Source organism: Lynx rufus, unplaced genomic scaffold, assembly GCF_022079265.1.
Source record: "Lynx rufus isolate CCGP_SWC_20201006 ecotype Redwood Valley unplaced genomic scaffold, mLynRuf1.p SCAF_6, whole genome shotgun sequence".
In the NCBI taxonomy this organism is placed as follows: Eukaryota; Metazoa; Chordata; class Mammalia; order Carnivora; family Felidae; genus Lynx; species Lynx rufus.
In genome coordinates this window covers 96,852,458-96,873,575 of record NW_025814878.1, presented here as the reverse complement: position 1 = coordinate 96,873,575, position 21,118 = coordinate 96,852,458, and the positions used below count along the sequence as shown (strand labels likewise).

Here is a 21,118-nt window from a genome sequence, read left to right as displayed (position 1 = left end):
CGATCGCTAGTATATTATTTTAACGTCACACTGATAATTAAGCACAGATTAGAACTGAAAATTCATAGTTCCTCAGAGCACAAAGGAGCCATCTAATTTTAACGTTTTGTTTTATAAAGGAAAATTCTCACAGCTGGAATTTCTGAGTGTCCCAGATGAATAGGCTCTAATCGGTAATGCCTAATAACTTAAAATTCCGTTTACCTGAAAATTCTTCACTGTTGGACATTCTAAAGGACCCCACAAGTAGTCTCGCCCTGCATGATGAATCAGGCTGGATTTGTATATTTCGGGTCAAAAGTCCAACCTCTGCAGCCAAATGAATGTATCGGCCATCCTCCATGACATGGACGCTTCCTGTGGCAATAGGAATTGGGCAAGAAAAAAACTTTAAAAACCTATTTCAGAAATTGCCAGCTGGGGACCCAGAGAACCTGACAAATGAAAACACTCCTTTCCCCTCGGAAGTCCTACCAACATTAAGGATGCTTTTCCTCGGGCATTCTCCACAAATGTCAGCTGAGAAATGAAAAGCTCGTTCACATGTCTCTCTTTGGGATCAGAGTGAGAGTGTCAGAGCAAGAATTCATTTCTCCTTAATAACTGTGGGTACTGGGACAAGGAAGTCAGGGCACACCTGTCCAATTAGTGGGGTCCCTAACCTCCTTCCTTAAATTCATAGGCATGTGACTTGAGTGTGCGGTTATACATTGTCTGTGGACCTCTTTCATGACAGTGAAGAATTCCAGACCGACTGAGGCAGTGACAGAGCTAAAGCAGCAATATATAGGAGTAAAGGGACAAAGAGCAAGGGCAGCATCCTGTTGTGATGGGTCTTAAGTTCAGCACTACCTGAAGAAGCCTCCTCAGGAACAGGAATGGAGCCCCTTTATGGTTTGTTCCACTGCCCTCCATTTATAAGGCACCTTGCATCCTACTGGCAAAGAATACTGAATATTTCTCCCCTCTCTTCCACTTAAAAAAATCATCTTCAGAACTATGATTTAGAAATAGATTTAGACATAATCTTGTTGAATGCATGCATTTCTCTCTCTCATATCAGAGACAAAAAGATATTCCCTAACCATTCTGTTTCCATGTTTTATTATTTATTAGAGTTCTTAAATTAAATGTATTTATTAGACTGAACCAGGAAACTCATGGCTATTTATCATTTATGTGCAAATATTTTAACTGTACATAGTGTATAAAACTCTTCACACTTTTTTTGAGGAAATAAAAGTGTTTGGCTGTTTATCTTTCTTTTTGTTAATACTAGTAGTAGTCAGTACATAAAGTATCTGGAAGGACACATCCTGAGCATGAAAAAAGAAGTCATTATTTACAATAACTACTGTATTCTAAGTGGTTGTGTGAGTCAGTGTGCCAAGAAGTGAACTGGAAATTCAGCTCCCATGAGGTTTATTCTGGCTAAGTCATGAAATTACCCAGTGACCTTGAACAAGATGCTTAATTTTTCTGCTTACTTCTAGATTTGCCATTAAAAATAAAAAAACAAAACAAAACAAAATCCTTCACATCTAAGTGTTCTTTGAAAGTTAGGCAATAAAATTAATGAAGGAATAGAGGTAAAACTTTCTAGGACAGGTCTAGGAAGCAGCAAGGTATTATCCATCCTTCTGAATGGCCATTGGACACTGGATCCCCAGTCAGGTTGCTGTACACATTCTTCCTGGTCCATCCACTTCCCTTAACCAACAAACCAAAGCCTTACCAATGTGTCGGTGTTTGAGCCGTTCATAGATCCTAATATGGTGAGCCTTGACTTCTTTCACAGTGAGGACTTCTGCTTCGTGAGGCTCATAAGAAGAGGAGCTAAGGATGATTTTGCCATGGGGTTGCCAATCCACTGTGTCCTCAACTATAATTCTGTAATAGCATAAAAATGGTATCAAATATACTGAGAGTGCAACACAGATCACCTACTAGTTCCAAAGAGAAAAGGAAATCCACTACAACCACCAATTCCCACCAAGGAGATTGAGTTAGAAATAATAAGCCAAGACGGAGAAAAAGGGCTTTTGTGAAAAATTTAATGCTCATGAAATCACTGGTCTGGCTTATGCGTACAAGGATAGCAAAGATATTCTCCAGCCATGAAGTACATGACAAATGAATAAGAGTAAAAGTTCCAGTTTAATATATGCCAACTACACATGGTTTCTTAGAATGGATATCTTCTTCCCTGATTGGGAAACAGTTTGAATAATAAAGATATTTCTGAAAAAACCTTTTCTCAAATTTTCTGAAGAACTATTATGCCATTTTTGGACAACTTATTATCATGCGTTAAGTCTCATACCTTCATGGTCAGACAGATATAATGTCTATCCTAAAGGTGTCACATATTAGCTACATGACCTTAAGAAGTCACGTAACTTTCCTGAGTTTCATATCTTCATGTGAAAAATGACAATATCGAAAGCTTCCCTCTGACATCCCAGTGCTAGTGTAGGGACTAATGGTATACATTTATTGAGTGTGCTGTGTTCTAAGCGCTGTGCTGTCTCCACAATATAAACAGTAATAGTTTGATCATTTTTGTTTGTTTGTTTTTTAACTCCCATCAGGTAAAACTTTTGTTCAGTCTTTCACTGCCTCCTAGCTTTTCCTAGTGAATATGTCTGCTTCACAGTCATTGCCATCTTCAATGGGATAAGTTTATTTTAATAACTTGACTCTTTTTATCCACATAAAAACTCCACATTTTATCCAGCATTGACAATAGATTCTCCTCCACCTTTCAATGTTCATCCAGGCAACGGGTCCATGAAACATCTATTGATTGAACAATTGGTATGCACCAGACTCTACAGTAGGTGATAGAGGCAAAATGGTAAATAAAACATGTCATTTGTATTTTTTAATAGACTAGATTTTGACTAGTAGACATCTTTAAAGAGTTTACTGCAAGGGAGGAAAAGTACACAATTTCTATATAATATGAACACCAAATAAATAAATAAATAAATAAATAAATAAATAAATTACAGGGGATCGTTTGTGGGCCAATGGTAAGAGTCTGCTAGGAACCAAAGATTGTAACGAATTCACATCTGTGCACCTGAGGTTGGAGAGTCAGGGAGAGAGTCACAGAGGAAAATAAAAAGATTACTATCAATTGTTGCAGTTTTAATGAAAGAAATTAGTCTTATCTTTGTTCCTGATTTGTGGTGACACCTAAGTTACAGAATATTAAAGCAACTGCTGGTTTTTAAAGGCAAAGTAACTAACGTCCAAGAGATAAGAGGCACCTGGGTTGCTCAATCAGGTAAGCGTCCAACTTCGACCCAGGTCATGATGTCACGACTCATGAGTTGAAGCCCCACATCAGGCTCTGTGCTGACAGCCAAGAGCCTAGAGCCTGCTTCAGATTCTGTGTGTGTGTGTCTCTCTCTGCCCCTCCCCTGCTCACTCTCTGTCTCTGTCTCTCTCTCTCTCTCAAAAATAAACATTAAAAATATTTTTTAATTATTAAAAAAAAAATTAAGTCCGAGAGATTAAATAACAAAACTCAAGACTAGTTTGAATTAGGACAAGGGAAGACTCCTGATTAAGTCCAGGTTCTTTCCACTAAATGACATTGCCTCACCTGTCTGACTTGTAGTCCTTCCCTGGCTAAATGGTAATGAAAAGCAATACCCCCACATCTCAGAATGATATAAAGATAATCCATGAAATTATGAAAAGTCTGTGACTTATACAATGGAATACTATGGAGTCATTTAAAAGGTACATTGTTGCAGAGCATGAATTACAAGGCATTTTGTTCATGATGTACGGAGTAAAAAAATCGGAATATAAAACAATATGCCCACTTTGTTTTTCAAATAAAAATAACACACACACACACACATACACACACACACACACAAGACAGGAAAGATACACTGTAAAATGCTAGCCCGCCTATAGATGATGAGTTTAGTAGTGATTTTTCACTTAAATCTAAATTTTCTAATTTAATAGGTAAGAAAAAAATACTTTTTTAAAAAGAAAATAAGGCTATGGATATAAAGTCACACCAAAGTCAATGAGCAGCACAATTGAAACTGATCCTTTCCTTCATAGTCAGTATTACCTGGATAATCTTTTTTATTATTATCTATACTGCTGAATAAAGTTCTTCAGACAATAGGTACCATAATGTTCTGAAGAGTTTCTTGTGAAAAGAATTGAAACTCATTTCTTGTGGACACAGGGAATTTTTAGGGCAGGGTCTGTGAGTTCTAAGCTAACCCCGAGACTGTCAGCCACAGTGTGGTCTCTCCACAGGACACAGCACAGCGATACATGAGATCTTTTTCCCAGAGGCCCATGAGGCAACAGGAGGGCTCACACCACTCCTAGGGACTTCCAGAGAGCTCCACCCAGGCCTAAAGAGAGCCCCTGACCCTGGAGTTGGGTGGTATAAGTGTCCCTCCGCCTCTCTCTCAGGATACCTGCTTGCAAGCCCCACCTGGTTGGGCCAGGATGTATGTGGATGACCGCCCCCAGCCAGTCAGCTCCTGCTGGGACAGACTCCATCTTTCACCCAGACAGCCCTTGCTACAGCTCTGGTACTTTCTGTACTGGGAGTAGTTGTGTGCGATGTTGGTAGGAGAAAGAGCCCACCCTGCTTGCCTGTTTCAGACTATTTTTGTTTAGAAAGTAGTGCATGTTCTTTAATGTACAAAAGACAAGAGTGAATGAAACATTCTCACATTTATTTACACCATTATCTAGTTCTTCATATTAACTCTAAGTAGGTAGTAATTTAGGGATTGAAAAAGAAATAAAAACCAAAAAGTTATGTTCTACCCTGTCTATTCTACATTGTGTCTACACTGTGTACTCACAGAGATGGCTACTTTTACTTCACCGTGCAGGAATTTAATTGTATATAAAACTGAACCTCTCAGAAGCTGAGAGAGACTAGAAGCAATGGGTCCATATCCCAGTGCATTATCCTACAATTTAAACAGTGATGCCGCTACCAGCTTGTAACTTTTAGGGACTACAATCAAGGCAGTGTATGATATGGTAACGATGGATACATGTCCTTATACATTTGCCAAAACCCACAGAATGTACAACTCAAAGAGCGAACCCTAATGTAAACTAAAACAAATAAAACCTCATTCCCCAACTTCCTTAAATAAGGCTTCTGCTCCAGCCAGATGAATTTGCTCACTCTCTCAGGAAATAGCTATGTGCTTCTCACCTGTCACTTAAAATACTATTGTCCTTACCCTGCCCTTCAGCCTCATTCTTAAAAATTGACTGAAGTTCCTTTCCCTTCAAGAAATCTTCCCATGGGAGTCGTTTCACTGAACACCCAACCCCTGCTTCTGTTCCACCACAATCTTGACACAATGGATACTGCTGCCTTGCAATTGGTTTTATACTCTTGCCTTCTGTGGCTATTCAACTCTGATACTGTAAGGTAATATTTAATGAAAATATGACTACCTAGTTATATAAACCCTATATCACATAGCAATGTTCTCAACAAAAAGAAAAAAAGACCTATTGAAGTTAGTAGCCCAAATTTTATATTAAACATATAAATGAACTTATGGTGACCTTTTCCATTAAGGCTTCTGAAACGTTTTAAGTTCATGGACATTAATCTCTCCTCTATACTCCAGAAGCCTTGGGAATCTGTATCTCATAAGGACCATACATATATGGCAAAGGAGTATGGCCCCTTCTGCTCTGCGTCCACATAGCCACAGTGGTAACTTCAAAGAAAATGGTGGTCCCAATTATCAATAACTTAGATGGTTCTGTTGGTCTTGGTGAGTATCAGTTTTCCTTAAATTCCAACATCTACACTTCCCACTGATGGTCTTCTACTATATGGTTACCCTTCAACTACCCCAGCTATCTGATTAATACTAATAAGAGTCCTATAGCTACAGGGGACAAGATAGACCTTTCTGTTCTGAGCAAAACACACCTAAAACAATAAATAAACAAAAATATTAAAAGAGCTGTTTGCAACTTAACTGGACCCAAATGAAAACCATATGAAAAGACACAGGAAACTATGAATAATCACTGCAAAAGTCCCCCAAAAGAAAACCTTTAAAAATCTATAAACAAGATGCCAGCACAGTTTTCTTTATTTAGGCACTAACATTTTATCTAGTTTTGAGAAAATATCATATTTTTGGCCAAAAGAACATAATTACAAAAAAAAAAAAGAAAAAATGCATAGTTTCAAATTTCATTTAAAAAGTTTTTACAACCATGCATAAAGCATTCATATATAAACACCTACAACTTAAATGGATTTGTTAACTAAACTTCAGGGAGGTCTTAATGATGACAGCTGCATTTGACCACAGGCTCAATGTCCCAGATGCCAACATGTTTTCTTCCCAGGAACAGGGATAGCCATAGATAGACTTCTAACACTGAAGGCTTGCTTTTACACTTCCGTTTATTTTTTTTTTTTCATTTTTTTCAGTTCCAGGAAATGTATTGCAGACCCTCAGCTGGCATTAGACTATGTGAGGTATTGAAGAAATGGAATTCTGTAGCGATGCAGACATTGACAATGATAGGAAAAGCTATCAAAAATGGCAACTATTTGTCTACCTGGCTTCCTTTCTCCTTTATTCGATGAAATCCACCACGTCTTTTCTGAGATCTGCTCTCCTTAACCGCCAACCTAATTAAATGTCCTAGTGAGCACTACTGATTATAATCCCACAAACCCTTTGCTGACAGGCAGGCAAGGGATCTAACCTGCCTTTGTTTGGGAAAGTCCATCCCTTGGGCTTCATTTTATCAGCTTTACTGAGGTATAGTTGACCAACAAAATATAAGATATTTAAAGTGCACAATGTGATGATTCGGTATATGCATATGCTGCAAAAAGATGACCCTCATCAAGTTAATGAACACATCCAACACCACACATACTTACCTTTCTTCATGTGAGAATATTTAAGTTCTACTCTCTTAGCAAACTTCAATTATACAATACAGTGCTATCAACTACAGTTGCCTGGACTTTTGCACAGAAACTAAGGGGAGAGAAAAACTTATTCTCTCTAGTGGTAAAGCTAGGAAAAGCCTGACAGGTCTGGGTTCACTTGTACCCTACAGAATGTAGAAACCTTTTCTTCCATAGATGCAAATGAGGTTGAAATAGAGAAATTAGAGAGTTGTGGGAGGTCCTGGCACAATCTCCCGAATGGATTAGAAAGGCTACTTTTACTTATTTTTACTATTAGCACAATAACTAGCATGTCCCGAGACAAATTATGAGCCAGAAACTGGCTAAGCACTTTACATTCATCGATTCACTTATTCCTTATAATTACTCTATTAGCAAGGCAGTTTTTCCTTGTATCATAGAATAAGAACTTGAGGGTTAGAAAGAATAGTTTACTCAAAAAATGACACATTTAGCTCATTACACAATTAGAATTGTTACAGTCTGCCTTCTCCCAAAGTTCAAGCTTTTTTCATTGTAGTGTACTATTTCCATCCTACATTCCTAACTCATGTGACTTTTCTCAGCATGGAGACAAAAGCCAGTTTGAGATTAGGGCCCACCAGTTCACTGGACCAGACAGAATCATCTTTTATTATTATTATTATTTCATTTTTAATCATTATTTATTTTTGAGAGAGACAGAGTGCAAGTGTGGAAGGGGAAGAGAGACAGAAGGAGACACAGAATCCAAATCAGGCTCCAGGCTCTGAGCTGTCAGCACAGAGTTGGACACAGGGCTTGAACCCACAAACTGTGAGATCATGAACTGAGGCAAAGTCAGATGCTCAACCTACTGAACCACCCAGTTGCCCCAGAATCATCTTCTTTTGAAGGCTACATATATAATACTAAACTCCTGCCAATAAATGAAGAAGGACACCAAATCTGTATTCTAATATTTCTTGAACTAAATTGTTATAGAATAATAATGAAGTTTGAGTAATAAGCGAAATAAATTATGGTGGTTTTTAAAAATAAATGTAAGATTCTCATTTATTAGATGATATGACACTGAATCAAGAGGCTCAATAAATTCTGATTTACAGAAAAGACACATCCATTCAAGGTAGCAGACATTTATTAGAAGTTTTCTTTGTGTACTGCAGCGTACTAGAGGCTGAGAAATATAGAGACTCAATAAAAAATATTATGTTTCTGTTCCTGTAGAAGCCACTTGGAGGAAGAGAACATAGACACCTTAAGTAGCTTAGTATCAGTCACAAGGAAGCCTATTTTTATTAAAATGATAAAGCAGAACACCACATTCCATCGCTGAGATGGTAAGAAAATCAATGTGTGCTGGAAGGGAGATCAAAGGTCTTGCGGAAGATGTGGTGGATTATAAGGATAAGCAGGAAATGTAAAGGTGAGAGGAGGTGCAAGAGCACTGTGGTCCCCCTTATTTTATTTATCAAGTTTTTAGGGAGTTGGGTAAAAACAGTTGTTCTTTAGAGTCCTGTGTGAAGTGGGAATATATCAGAAAGGAGAACAGGAAGTAACCAAACAATATACATCCAAAGAAAACCATCAGGAATTTGATACAGGAGACAGTAAAAAAGATAAAGTCAGGGGTGATGTCAGTAAAGAAGGCCAAGGTCTGGGGGGAAAGGTTGAGGTGGCAAATGATTTGTTATTTGATTCAGAGATAATTCCTTATAAATAACAGAGTAAATTGATGCATTACTCAAGAAACATAGGGAACAAGAGGATGAAGGGACTGGGTAATATCTATACACTTTCTTTAAAAACCAAATGAGATGGGGCGCCTGGGTGGCTCAGTAGGTTTGACTTTGGCTCAAGTCATGGTCTCACGGTTCTTGGGTTCGAGCCCTGCCTCTGACAGCTCAGAGCAAAGAGCCTGCTTTGGATTCTGTGTCTCCCTCTCTCTCTGCCCCTCCCCTGCTCAGGCTCTGCCTTTCTCTCTCAAAAATAAATAAACATTAAAAATTTTTTTTCAGAGCAAATGAGAAAAGGAATAAGAAAAATATGAGAACTTCTGAAGAAAGTTCCCCATAAACCTACTTTTCTCCCAGTTTCTTCTTCCTAGTGGACGAGAGCCATCCTCATTCAGTTGCTCAGGTCAAAACTTTTACAGTAATCTTGGGACTTTACTTTTCCTTCTACCCAATCCATCAGCAAATCACGTTTCCTCTATCTTCAACGCACATTTCACCATCCCATCCTCCTCCTTCATGACCACCCTAATCTAAGCCACCAGCTTGTGTCACTTGAAAGACAGCAATGTTACTGCAGTGTCCTAACAGTCTCTCTGCTTCCACACTTGATCCTGCAACACTCGGTTCCCCACACAGCATGAATCAGATGCTAACATAAACTGGACCCTGTCCCCGCTCTATTCAAACTCCTGCCATGACCAGGATAAAATCTAAAACCTTTATCATAGGATTGATTAAGTAACAATTGAATTTCAAAGAATACCTGTTCACCTTTAAATGACTCACAGTACAACATCTACTTAATACTTCTAATGGGTAAAAAAAATAATTTCTTTAAATCTAAGTATAAATATAACTTCTCTTGACTGATCTGAAATCCTCAAAATCCAACATGTTCTTCATCAGCCTCCCCCAAGGTCAATTTAAGCAAGAAACTATAAAGAGTAACTTAATTTAGAGATCAATTTGTATAGTATCGTATAACAAAAGAAAATAATATTGTTTCAAATATCTTACTAAGCCTACTGCCATTGGTAGTATAAGAAATAAGTATAAGTTTATAAAGTTAATATGAGGGGCACTGGGGTGGCTCAGTTCATTAAGCATCCGACTTCAGCTCTAGTCTTGATCTCACAGTTCAGGGGTTCAAGCCCCACATCAGGCTCTGTACTGACAGCTCAGAGCTGGACACTGCTTCGGATTCTGTGTCTCCCTCTCTCTCTGCCCCTCCTCTGCCCATGCTCTGTCTCTATCTCTCTCTCAAAAATAAATAAACATTAAAAAAATATATAAAGTTAACATGAAATTTTTCCTCTGGAGATTTCACTTTAACATTCTTCATATAATAAACCAATTATACAAAAATAAATTCAGATATGCAATTCTGTTGTCGAAAGTCCATAAAGAGGTCTGAGTAAAATCTGTCCCCATAACAATATATTAGAAAGACATATTAAATTAACTTTTTAAAATATTTTTTTAAAGTGTATTAACTTATTTAGAGAGAGAGAGAGAGAGAGCCAGCAGAGGAGGAGTAGCAAAGAAGGGATAGAGTATCCCAAGAAGGCTCTGCACTGTCAGCACAGAGCTCAACGTGGGGTTCAAATTCACCAACCCTGAGGTCATGACCTGACCTGAAACCAAGAGTCAGACGCTTAACTAACTGAGCCACTCAGGCTCCCCATAAGCTGACTTTTTTTTTTTTTTTAATTTTTTTTTTCAACGTTTATTTATTTTTTTGGGGACAGAGAGAGACAGAGCATGAATAGGGGAGGGGCAGAGAGAGAGGGAGACACAGAATCGGAAACAGGCTCCAGGCTCTGAGCCATCAGCCCAGAGCCCGACGCGGGGCTCGAACCCACGGACCGCGAGATCGTGACCTGGCTGAAGTCGGACGCTCAACCGACTGCGCCACCCAGGCGCCCCTAAGCTGACTTTTAAAATAAGGAAGACCAGAGGTCAATGTTTAAAGAAATGGTTTGAACAAGGTCTGTACTCCAGTTAATACTATACTAACATCACCTTGCTTGATTTTATAATGTTTAGGTTATGAAATATATCAACAGAGAATTCTGAGTGAAGGGTACATGAGAACTCTGTACTAGTTTTGCAACTTCTTATGAGGCTTCAATTATTCTACATTTTTAAAAGGTTTAAAAAAGGAAGGCTCTCCATAAAATGACTGCACTGTGATCATTACATATCATCCATATAAACTCACTAAAAACTCATCATGACTCATACTAAGAAGTTTGGTTTTTAATATTTGTATCATACAGAACACTAGAATACAAGCAATGGAATCAGACAAACCATGTTAAAAAAAATAAAAATCAGCCCCAGGAACTCCTAGCTTGGAGTTCCAAACTTATAAACTTGGAAATTTTACTTAACTTGTCTCTCCTCAGTTTTTGTATCTGTAAATGCATATAACAATGCCTGACATAGCACGGAGAGGTTTAAATGAGATAATGTACATAAAATGTTTGGTAGATGCCTGACATGGAGTAAACCCACATAAGAAGAACTCAATAAATGGTAGTTATTATAGATCACTTTCATTAATAAAATTGAATTTCTTTCAAAATAGCCTGTAGCTGACTGTGGATTACATTTCTAATACATTCTTTAAAGAAAAATCCATTCATAATGGCTCGTGCCAAATTCCAGCTTGCTAACCTTATAATTAAAGTTTCCTGTTTATCCTTGCTTGGAATGCCTACTTCACAGATCCTTTTGGGTATCAGGCACTTCAAAGTCAACATGACCAAATGTAAACTCATAATGTTTTCCCCAAAATTTAATCCTCTTTTTGTGAATGGCCCCACCATCCATCTCTGCAGTCCAGAAACCAAGAGAGTGTCTCACATCCCATACATCTTATATTTTTTTTATCTCCTGTGTCTAAATCTGCCCACTTCTCTCCATTGGTACTTCAGCTCCTGACCATAGGTTACACTCTCTCTTGCTTGCACCTCCTAAGTAGTGTCCCTAGATCCATTTTTGATGCCTGCTGTTGTCTGCATTGTACCTAAAACAATTTTTTTTTAGATATAGAAATGTGTTTATGAGCACTCCCTCCTATCCATACTATCCTCTTAGAAACTTACAACAGTTTTACAATGCTCTTAGAGGGTAAAAACTAAAATTCTTGATATTGCCAGTGAATATGTCCTGACCCATGTCTACTCCTTGGAACACTATTGTGCTCGGCCCTTGCTCTCCAAATCAGTCAACCTAACCTTCCTCCAAGTCCCTTGTGTGGTCCATTCTTCCTCCCAATACAGAATCACCCCTTGGGCCTCTGCTTCTCAGTCATCTGTACTGACTCTTTCTCTATCATTTTCTCTTTTTCTTAAGGTTAAAACAATTTTTTTTTGAGACAGAGGAGGGAGAGGGGCAGAAGGAGAGAGAGAGAAACTCAAGAAGGCTCTGTGCTCAGTGTGGAGCATGACATGGGGATTGATCCCATGGCATCAAGACTTGAGCAAAAATCAAGAGTCAGATGTTCAACCAACTGAGCCACCCAGGTGTCCCTTTCTCTATCAACTTCTAAAGATTTAGACCAACCCCAGTCTCATTTCCAGGCTCCAATTTGCTCCTCTGCCTGTCTTCTTGATCAGTGATATCATCTACTTCCTGGAAGACTCCCATCATTTACTGTAAGAGCCCTAAATTACATATCTAATTGTCTCCTTGATATCTTCAGTTCATGTCTTCCACTTGGCATGTCCCTGCCACCTTCCACCTTGGCATATCTGTTCCTCTTCTGGTCTTCCCATCTCAGTGCATGTTTTCACCATCCACCAGGTTGCTCAAAAAATCTGAAGCACTTCCCTCACCTCAACATTCAGTTCATTGGCCTGTCCAGACAGTGCTATCTCTTCTCTCCATCTCCATTGGCTCCTCCATGGTCCTCCAAGGTCAAGCTGCCATGATGCTTGCTTCAACTGATCTCCAAACTCCTAGCCCAGCTTCTGCTTTTTTTCCCCACCATTCATCATATTTATAGCAGCCAGAGTGATTTTCAACACATAAGTCACATTCTATCAATTGCCTTCTAAACTCCTCAGTGATTTTCCCCTCTGACCTCTCACACCTAAACAAGATATCATGTGACTTGGCATCTACCGTATCATACCACTCTCCCCTCTCCTCACTCTGGTGCACCTACAGTGATCTCTCTATACCTACTCCCCAAAGGCTACCTCAGAGACAATACTGGATGTCCCTCCTTCATTGAGCTCTCTATCCCATTCTCATCAAACAGCAGGAAGCCTCCTACCATTCAGATCTCAGCTCAAACTTTTCTTCTCCAGAGAGGTCTCCCACATCCAGTTAGTCTAAAAGGGTACCCCATACACTCCACAGTTATTTTTTATTATACCACCCTGTTGCTTTCCTTACTAGCACACTTTATAATCTGCAGCTATGTTGTTTGTATTTCTGTATTAGCTTCTTTATTGTCTATGAAGATATAAACTCCCAGAGGATAGTGATCTCTCCAAATTTGGCTTTACATATATGGTACTTACAACTACACCTAATACATAGTAAGTACCCATCAGATATTTGTTGAATGACTCAATGCTGTTTGCTCTCACTGGTGTGCTCTTTCCACACAAACCCGACCCCACTTTGCTTAATTAAAAGTCATTCATTTTTTAGTTCCCACCTCTGAAATCACTCTGCAGGAAGCCTTTCTCCAACCTCCATTACTGCCTCAGGATCCCGTATTCATGTTTTCAGAATCCTATAAAGCCCTCCTTCATAGCATTTATCAGATATGTATTCTTACATTTACTTTATATTTATTTCATTAATGTCTGGGTGCAGAGACATGTCAATTTTTACTTATTATTGTATCTCTAGGCCATATCTCAATGTTTGACATAGGGTAAGAATTCACAAAAATTATGTTGAATAAAAACAATAATAATGTTCAAAAGTAATAACTACTTTATGAAGAAATTCTGTATATAAAGAAAAGCATACCAGAGCAGGAGCTAACTATCATCTCTCCCACAGGAATCCTTGCTATGCTGTATGTTCTTCCAGACATCTCTATCCACATAGATGCATACATAAATGCTATTTTAGTTTACTTGTAAAAGTAGGCTAATATTAGCCTGAATGCCCACATATCCTCCCCTTTGTCAACATGGATTTCAATCTTCCCCTTTGGTAATGAAATATTTTCAAATAGTGCTTAATTTTGTTTTCATTAACATTTATTTCAACTCTACTAGGGAAGAACATTTTTCTATATGCTTCATAGTCAAATGTATGTCTTCTTTTGGGGCTCGTGTATTCAAACCCTTTAATGATTACTCTTCTAGTACGTTCATATTGCTTTCCTTTAATTCCTAAGTATTCTTTACATAAAAAAATATTAGCCCTCCATCTGTACTATTATAAATTGTAAATATTTTCGGGTTTATCATCTGCCTTCACATTTTGTAATTGGCATGCAAAAATACTGATTTTCATGTTGTCAAATCTATGACTTCTTGCTGTTACAACTGTTGCATTTTTTATAAGAAAGGTCTCCCCTCCTTTAATATTACATAAGGCTTACTTAAACATTCTTCAAATAATTTTATGAGCTTTTACATTTAATTTTTTAATCCATCTATAATTTTTTTAAGCGAAGCACAATTTGAGAACTTAATTTTATAGTTTTCCAAAGTGTTTACCAATTACTCCAGCACAAGTCTGCAGCTAAATTGAAATGCTAATTTGTTCAAATTCTAAGTGGTAACACATATCTGAGCCTATTGGTAGGCATTCTCCTCTGTTTTGTTGCCAACAGCAATAAGGTAATTATTCACATTAAAGGAATATATTTTTTTCTAGAAATAACTGGTAATGTTGGCTATCTTTAAGTGTTTATTATTCCAAAAGACTTAGAATTATTGAATCAGATTTCAAATGAATATATTTGGCTTGTGTTAAAATTGCATTAGATTTGGGGCACCTGGGTGGCTCAGATGGTAAAGTGTTTGACTCTAGATTTCCACTCAGGACATGATCTCACGGTCTGTGAGTTTGACCCTGTGTTGGGCTCTGCTCTAACAGTATGGAGTTTGCTTGAGATTCTCTCTCCCTCCCTCTCTCTCTCTCTCTCTCTCTCTGCCCCTCCACTGCTCCCACACTCTCACTCTCAAAATAAATGAAGTTTAAAAAAAAACTTGCATTAGATTTTAAACTACTGAGTCTTTCCACTGATATTATGCACCACCATTTATTTTACTCTTTTATATCTCTTACCAGTGCTTTATAGCTTTGTTTCAATTGCTCCTGTCATTTTTCTTGTTTATTTCTAGATAATTTAAATTGAAATTTAAAATAGGGTTTTACATTAAAATACTCAAAAGCTATTGATTTGTGCACTTACTGAATGCAACTGGTAGTTTTTCAGATTCTCTACTGTGCTAGGACAAAATATATATAATCTACAAATCTGATAATCTACAAACTGATAATTTGGATTTCTTTTAATAGTGACATCAAACGCATTTTTTCCTTGACTCCATACATTGGCTAAAACTTTAATAATAATAATTAATGATTGTTATAATACACAGTAATTTTTAGTGTCAGTGTTTCCATAAAATAGAAAGTTGCTTGAAACAGATTTTTAATTATCTGTTTTATATCAGTATTTAAAGCAGTGATTCTCAACTAATGGTTAAACCACTCTATTAGGAAATACTGATTTAAAGGAATATCCTTGTAGTCTTAATTTACTGTTTATTCCAAGAATGCAAGCTGAATTTTATTAAATGTGTTTCAGTTTTGTACCAAATTGATCATGTTCTTAGTCCATATATATATGGTCCATATATATATATATGGCTTCAATAAATTATACCAAAGAATTATTTCATTTTAAACCATCCTTCTTTACTTGAATAAATTACAATCATGATTTTTCTTTTTTTCCCTAACAAACTGTTGGATTTCATTTGTTGCTGTTTTATTTAGGATTTTGTCATTTTATTTACACTTCAATATTGCTCCAGTTTTCTTCCTTTTTTTTTTAGTTATCTTTACAGCTGTTTTAAAAATTATTTTACACTTCCTTTCTAATTGAAAAACTTCCATATTTTCCTATTCTATGGAATAGATCATACAACACAAAAAGTGTCTGATATTTTAATGATTCAAAGAATATGCCATAAATTTATTTCAGCCAAATGTATTCTTGGGAACAAATCTTTGGTAACTTCATGTCTTTAGCTTTTGTTTCAGCTATATTCTTCTGTAGCCAATTATGATAATTTATATTCATACATATAACTTATATTTTTAAATTTCAGAATGGCACTCTATAATATACACATTTTTGTATTACAATTCTAATCTCTTTGGCATCTGTTATACTTGAATTATCATTTCAGATTTTTTTATATATATATATGAAATTTATTGACAAATTAGTTTCCATACAACACCCAGTGCTCATCCCAAAAGGTGCCCTCCTCAATACCCATCACCCACCCTCCCCTCCCTCCCACCCCCCATCAACCCTCAGTTTGTTCTCAGTTTTTAACAGTCTCTTATGCTTTGGCTCTCTCCCACTCTAACCTCTTTTTTTTTTTTTCCTTCCCCTCCCCCATGGGTTCCTGTTAAGTTTCTCAGGATCCACATAAGAGTGAAACCATATGGTATCTGTCTTTCTCTGTATGGCTTATTTCACTTAGCATTACACTCTCCAGTTCCATGCACGTTGCTACAAAAGGCCATATTTCATTTTTCTCATTGCCACGTAGTATTCCATTTTGTATATAAACCACAATTTCTTTTTTTTTTAATAATATAAAATTTTTTATTTTTTATTTTTTTTTATATATGAAGTTTATTGACAAATTGGTTTCCATACAACACCCAGTGCTCATCCCAAAAGGTGCCCTCCTCAATACCCATCACCCACCCCCCATCAACCCTCAGTTTGTTCTCAGTTTTTAACAGTCTCTTATGCTTTGGCTCTCTCCCACTCTAACGTCCTTTTTTTTTTTTTTTTCCTTCCCCTCCCCCATGGGTTCCTGTTAAGTTTCTCAGGATCCACATAAGAGTGAAACCATATGGTACCTGTCTTTCTCTGTATGGCTTATTTCACTTAGCATCACACTCTCCAGTTCCATCCACGTTGCTACAAAAGGCCATATTTCATTTTTTCTCATTGCCACGTAGTATTCCATTGTGTATATAAACCACAATTTCTTTATCCATTCATCAGTTGATGGACATTTAGGCTCTTTCCATAATTTGGCTATTGTTGACAGTGCTGCTGTGAACATTGGGGTACAAGTGCCCCTATGCATCAATACTCCTGTATCCCTTGGATAAATTCCTAGCAGTGCTATTGCTGGGTCATAGGGTAGGTCTATTTTTAATTTTCTGAGGAACCTCCACACTGCTTTCCAGAGCGGCTGCACCAATTTGCATTCCCACCAACAGTGCAAGAGGGTTCCCGTTTCTCCACATCCTCTCCAGCATCTATACTCTCCTGATTTGTTCATTTTGGCCACTCTGACTGGCGTGAGGTGATACCTGAGTGTGGTTTTGATTTGTATTTCCCTGATAAGGAGCGACGCTGAACATCTTTTCATGTGCCTACTGGCCATCTGGATGTCTTCTTTAGAGAAGTGTCTATTCATGTTTTCTGCCCATTTCTTCACTGGGTTATTTGTTTTTCGGGTGTGGAGTTTGGTGAGCTCTTTATAGATTTTAGATACTAGCCCTTTGTCCGATATGTCATTTGCAAATATCTTTTCCCATTCCGTTGGTTGCCTTTTAGTTTTGTTGGTTGTTTCCTTTGGTGTGCAGAAGCTTTTTATCTTCATAAGGTCCCAGTAATTCACTTTTGCTTTTAATTCCCTTGCCTTTGTGGATGTGTTGAGTAAGAGATTGCTACGGCTGAGGTCAGAGAGGTCTTTTCCTGCTTTCTCCTCTAAGGTTCTGATGGTTTCCTGTCTCACATTTAGGTCCTTTATCCATTTTGAGTTTATTTTTGTAAATGGTGTGAGAAAGTGGTCTAGTTTCAACCTTCTGCATGTTGCTGTCCAGTTCTCCCAGCACCATTTGTTAAAGAGGCTGTCTTTTTTCCATTGGATGTTCTTTCCTGCTTTGTCAAAGATGAGTTGGCCATACGTTTGTGGGTCTAGTTCTGGGGTTTCTATTCTATTCCATTGGTCTATGTGTCTGTTTTTGTGCCAATACCATGCTGTCTTGATGATGACAGCTTTGTAGTAGAGGCTAAAGTCTGGGATTGTGATGCCTCCTGCTTTGGTCTTCTTCTTCAAAATTCCTTTGGCTATTCGGGGCCTTTTGTGGTTCCATATGAATTTTAGGATTGCTTGTTCTAATTTCGAGAAGAATGCTGGTGCAATTTTGATTGGGATTGCATTGAATGTGTAGATAGCTTTGGGTAGTATTGACATTTTGACAATATTTATTTTTCCAATCCATGAGCAGGGAATGTCTTTCCATTTCTTTAAATCTTCTTCAATTACCTTCATAAGTTTTCTATAGTTTTCAGCATACAGATCCTTTACATCTTTGGTTAGATTTATTCCTAGGTATTTTATGCTTCTTGGTGCAATTGTGAATGGGATCAGTTTCTTTATTTGTCTTTCTGTTGCTTCGTTGTTAGTGTATAAGAATGCAACTGATTTCTGTACATTGATTTTGTATCCTGCAACTTTGCTGAATTCATGTATCAGTTCTAGCAGACTTTTGGTGGAGTCTATCGGATTTTCCATGTATAATATCATGTCATCTGCAAAAAGCGAAAGCTTGACTTCATCTTTGCCAATTTTGATGCCTTTGATTTCCTTTTGTTGTCTGATTGCTGATGCTAGAACTTCCAGCACTATGTTAAACAACAGCGGTGAGAGTGGGCATCCCTGTCGTGTTCCTGATCTCAGGGAAAAAGCTCTCAGTTTTTCCCCGTTGAGGATGATGTTAGCTGTGGGCTTTTCATAAATGGCTTTTATGATCTTTAAGTATGTTCCTTCTATCCCGACTTTCTCAAGGGTTTTTATTAAGAAAGGGTGCTGGATTTTGTCAAAGGCCTTTTCTGCATCGATTGACAGGATCATATGGTTCTTGTCTTTTTTTTTGTTAATGTGATGTATCACGTTGATTGATTTGCGAATGTTGAACCAGCCCTGCATCCCAGGAATGAATCCCACTTGATCATGGTGAATAATTCTTTTTATATGCCATTGAATTCTATTTGCTAGTATCTTATTGAGAATTTTTGCATCCATATTCATCAGGGATATTGGCCTGTAGTTCTCTTTTTTTACTGGGTCTCTGTCTGGTTTAGGAATCAAAGTAATGCTGGCTTCATAGAATGAGTCTGGAAGTTTTCCTTCCCTTTCTATTTCTTGGAATAGCTTGAGAAGGATAGGTGTTATCTCTGCTTTAAACGTCTGGTAGAATTCCCCTGGGAAGCCATCTGGTCCTGGGCTCTTATTTGTTGGGAGATTTTTGATAACCGATTCAATTTCTTCGCTGGTTATGGGTCTGTTCAAGCTTTCTATTTCCTCCTGATTGAGTTTTGGAAGAGTGTGGGTGTTCAGGAATTTGTCCATTTCTTCCAGGTTGTCCAATTTGTTGGCATATAATTTTTCATAGTATTCCCTGATAATTGTTTGTATCTCTGAGGGATTGGTTGTAATAATTCCATTTTCATTCATGATTTTATCTATTTGGGTCATCTCCCTTTTCTTTTTGAGAAGCCTGGCTAGAGGTTTGTCAATTTTGTTTATTTTTTCAAAAAACCAACTCTTGGTTTCGTTGATCTGCTCTACAGTTTTTTTAGATTCTATATTGTTTATTTCTGCTATGATCTTTATTATTTCTCTTCTGCTGCTGGGTTTAGGCTGCCTTTGCTGTTCTGCTTCTATTTCCTTTAGGTGTGCTGTTAGATTTTGTATTTGGGATTTTTCTTGTTTCTTGAGATAGGCCTGGATTGCAATGTATTTTCCTCTCAGGACTGCCTTCGCCGCGTCCCAAAGCGTTTGGATTGTTGTATTTTCATTTTCGTTTGTTTCCATATATTTTTTGATTTCTTCTCTAATTGCCTGGTTGACCCACTCATTCGTTAGTAGGGTGTTCTTTAACCTCCATGCTTTTGGAGGTTTTCCAGACTTTTTCCTGTGGTTGATTTCAAGCTTCATAGCATTGTGGTCTGAAAGTATGCATGGTATAATTTCAATTCTTGTAACCTTATGAAGGGCTGTTTTGTGACCCAGTATATGATCTATCTTGGAGAATGTTCCATGTGCACTCGAGAAGAAAGTATATTCTGTTGCTTTGGGATGCAGAGTTCTAAATATATCTGTCAAGTCCATCTGATCCAATGTCTCATTCAGGGCCCTTGTTTCTTTATTGACCGTGTGTCTAGATGATCTATCCATTTCTGTAAGTGGGGTGTTGAAGTCCCCAGCAATTACCACATTCTTATCAATAAGGTTGCTTCTGTTTATGAGTAATTGTTTTATATATTTGGGGGCTCCGGTATTCGGCGCATAGACATTTATAATTGTTAGCTCTTCCTGATGGATAGACCCTGTAACTATTATATAATGTCCTTCTTCATCTCTTGTTACAGCCTTTAATTTAAAGTCTAGTTTGTCTGATATAAGTATGGCTACTCCAGCTTTCTTTTGGCTTCCAGTAGCATGATAAATAGTTCTCCATCCCCTCACTCTCAATCTAAAGGTGTCCTCAGGTCTAAAATGAGTCTCTTGTAGACAGCAAATAGATGGGTCTTGTTTTTTTATCCATTCTGATACCCTATGTCTTTTGGTTGGCGCATTTAATCCATTTACATTCAGTGTTATTATAGAAAGATACGGGTTTAGAGTCATTGTGATGTCTGTATGTTTTATGCTTGTAGTGATGTCTCTGGTACTTTGTCTCACAGGGTCCCCCTTAGGATCTCTTGTAGGGCTGGTTTAGTGGTGACAAATTCCTTCAGTTTTTGTTTGTTTGGGAAGACCTTTATCTCTCCTTCTATTCTAAATGACAGACTTGCTGGATAAAGGATTCTCGGCTGCATATTTTTGCTGTCTAGCACACTGAAAATCTCGTGCCAATTCTTTCTGGCCTGCCAAGTTTCAAAAGAGAGATCAGTCACGAGTCTTATAAGTCTCCCTTTATATGTGAGGGCACGTTTACCCCTTGCTGCTTTCAGAATTTTCTCTTTATCCTTGTATTTTGCCAGTTTCACTATGATATGTCGTGCAGAAGATCGATTCAAGTTACGTCTGAAGGGAGTTCTCTGTGCCTCTTGGATTTCAATGCCTTTTTCCTTCCCCAGTTCAGGGAAGTTCTCAGCTATAATTTCTTCAAGTACCCCTTCAGCACCTTTCCCTCTCTCTTCCTCCTCTGGGATACCAATTATGCGTATATT

At 37.7% G+C, this 21,118-nt stretch overlaps 1 protein-coding gene across 1 annotated transcript in view; it reads right to left on the bottom strand.

Annotated features, from left to right (window-relative positions):
• Positions 1-21,118, bottom strand: part of PKHD1 (PKHD1 ciliary IPT domain containing fibrocystin/polyductin) — a 484,216-nt gene that overhangs the window by 146,762 nt on the left and 316,336 nt on the right. The window contains exons 55-56 of the mRNA XM_047102754.1: positions 1,736-1,890; positions 205-357 (exon numbers count right to left, since the gene is read on the bottom strand). Coding sequence (XP_046958710.1) covers positions 205-357; positions 1,736-1,890 — 308 coding nt within the window. The remainder of the gene's footprint in view (positions 1-204; positions 358-1,735; positions 1,891-21,118) is intronic.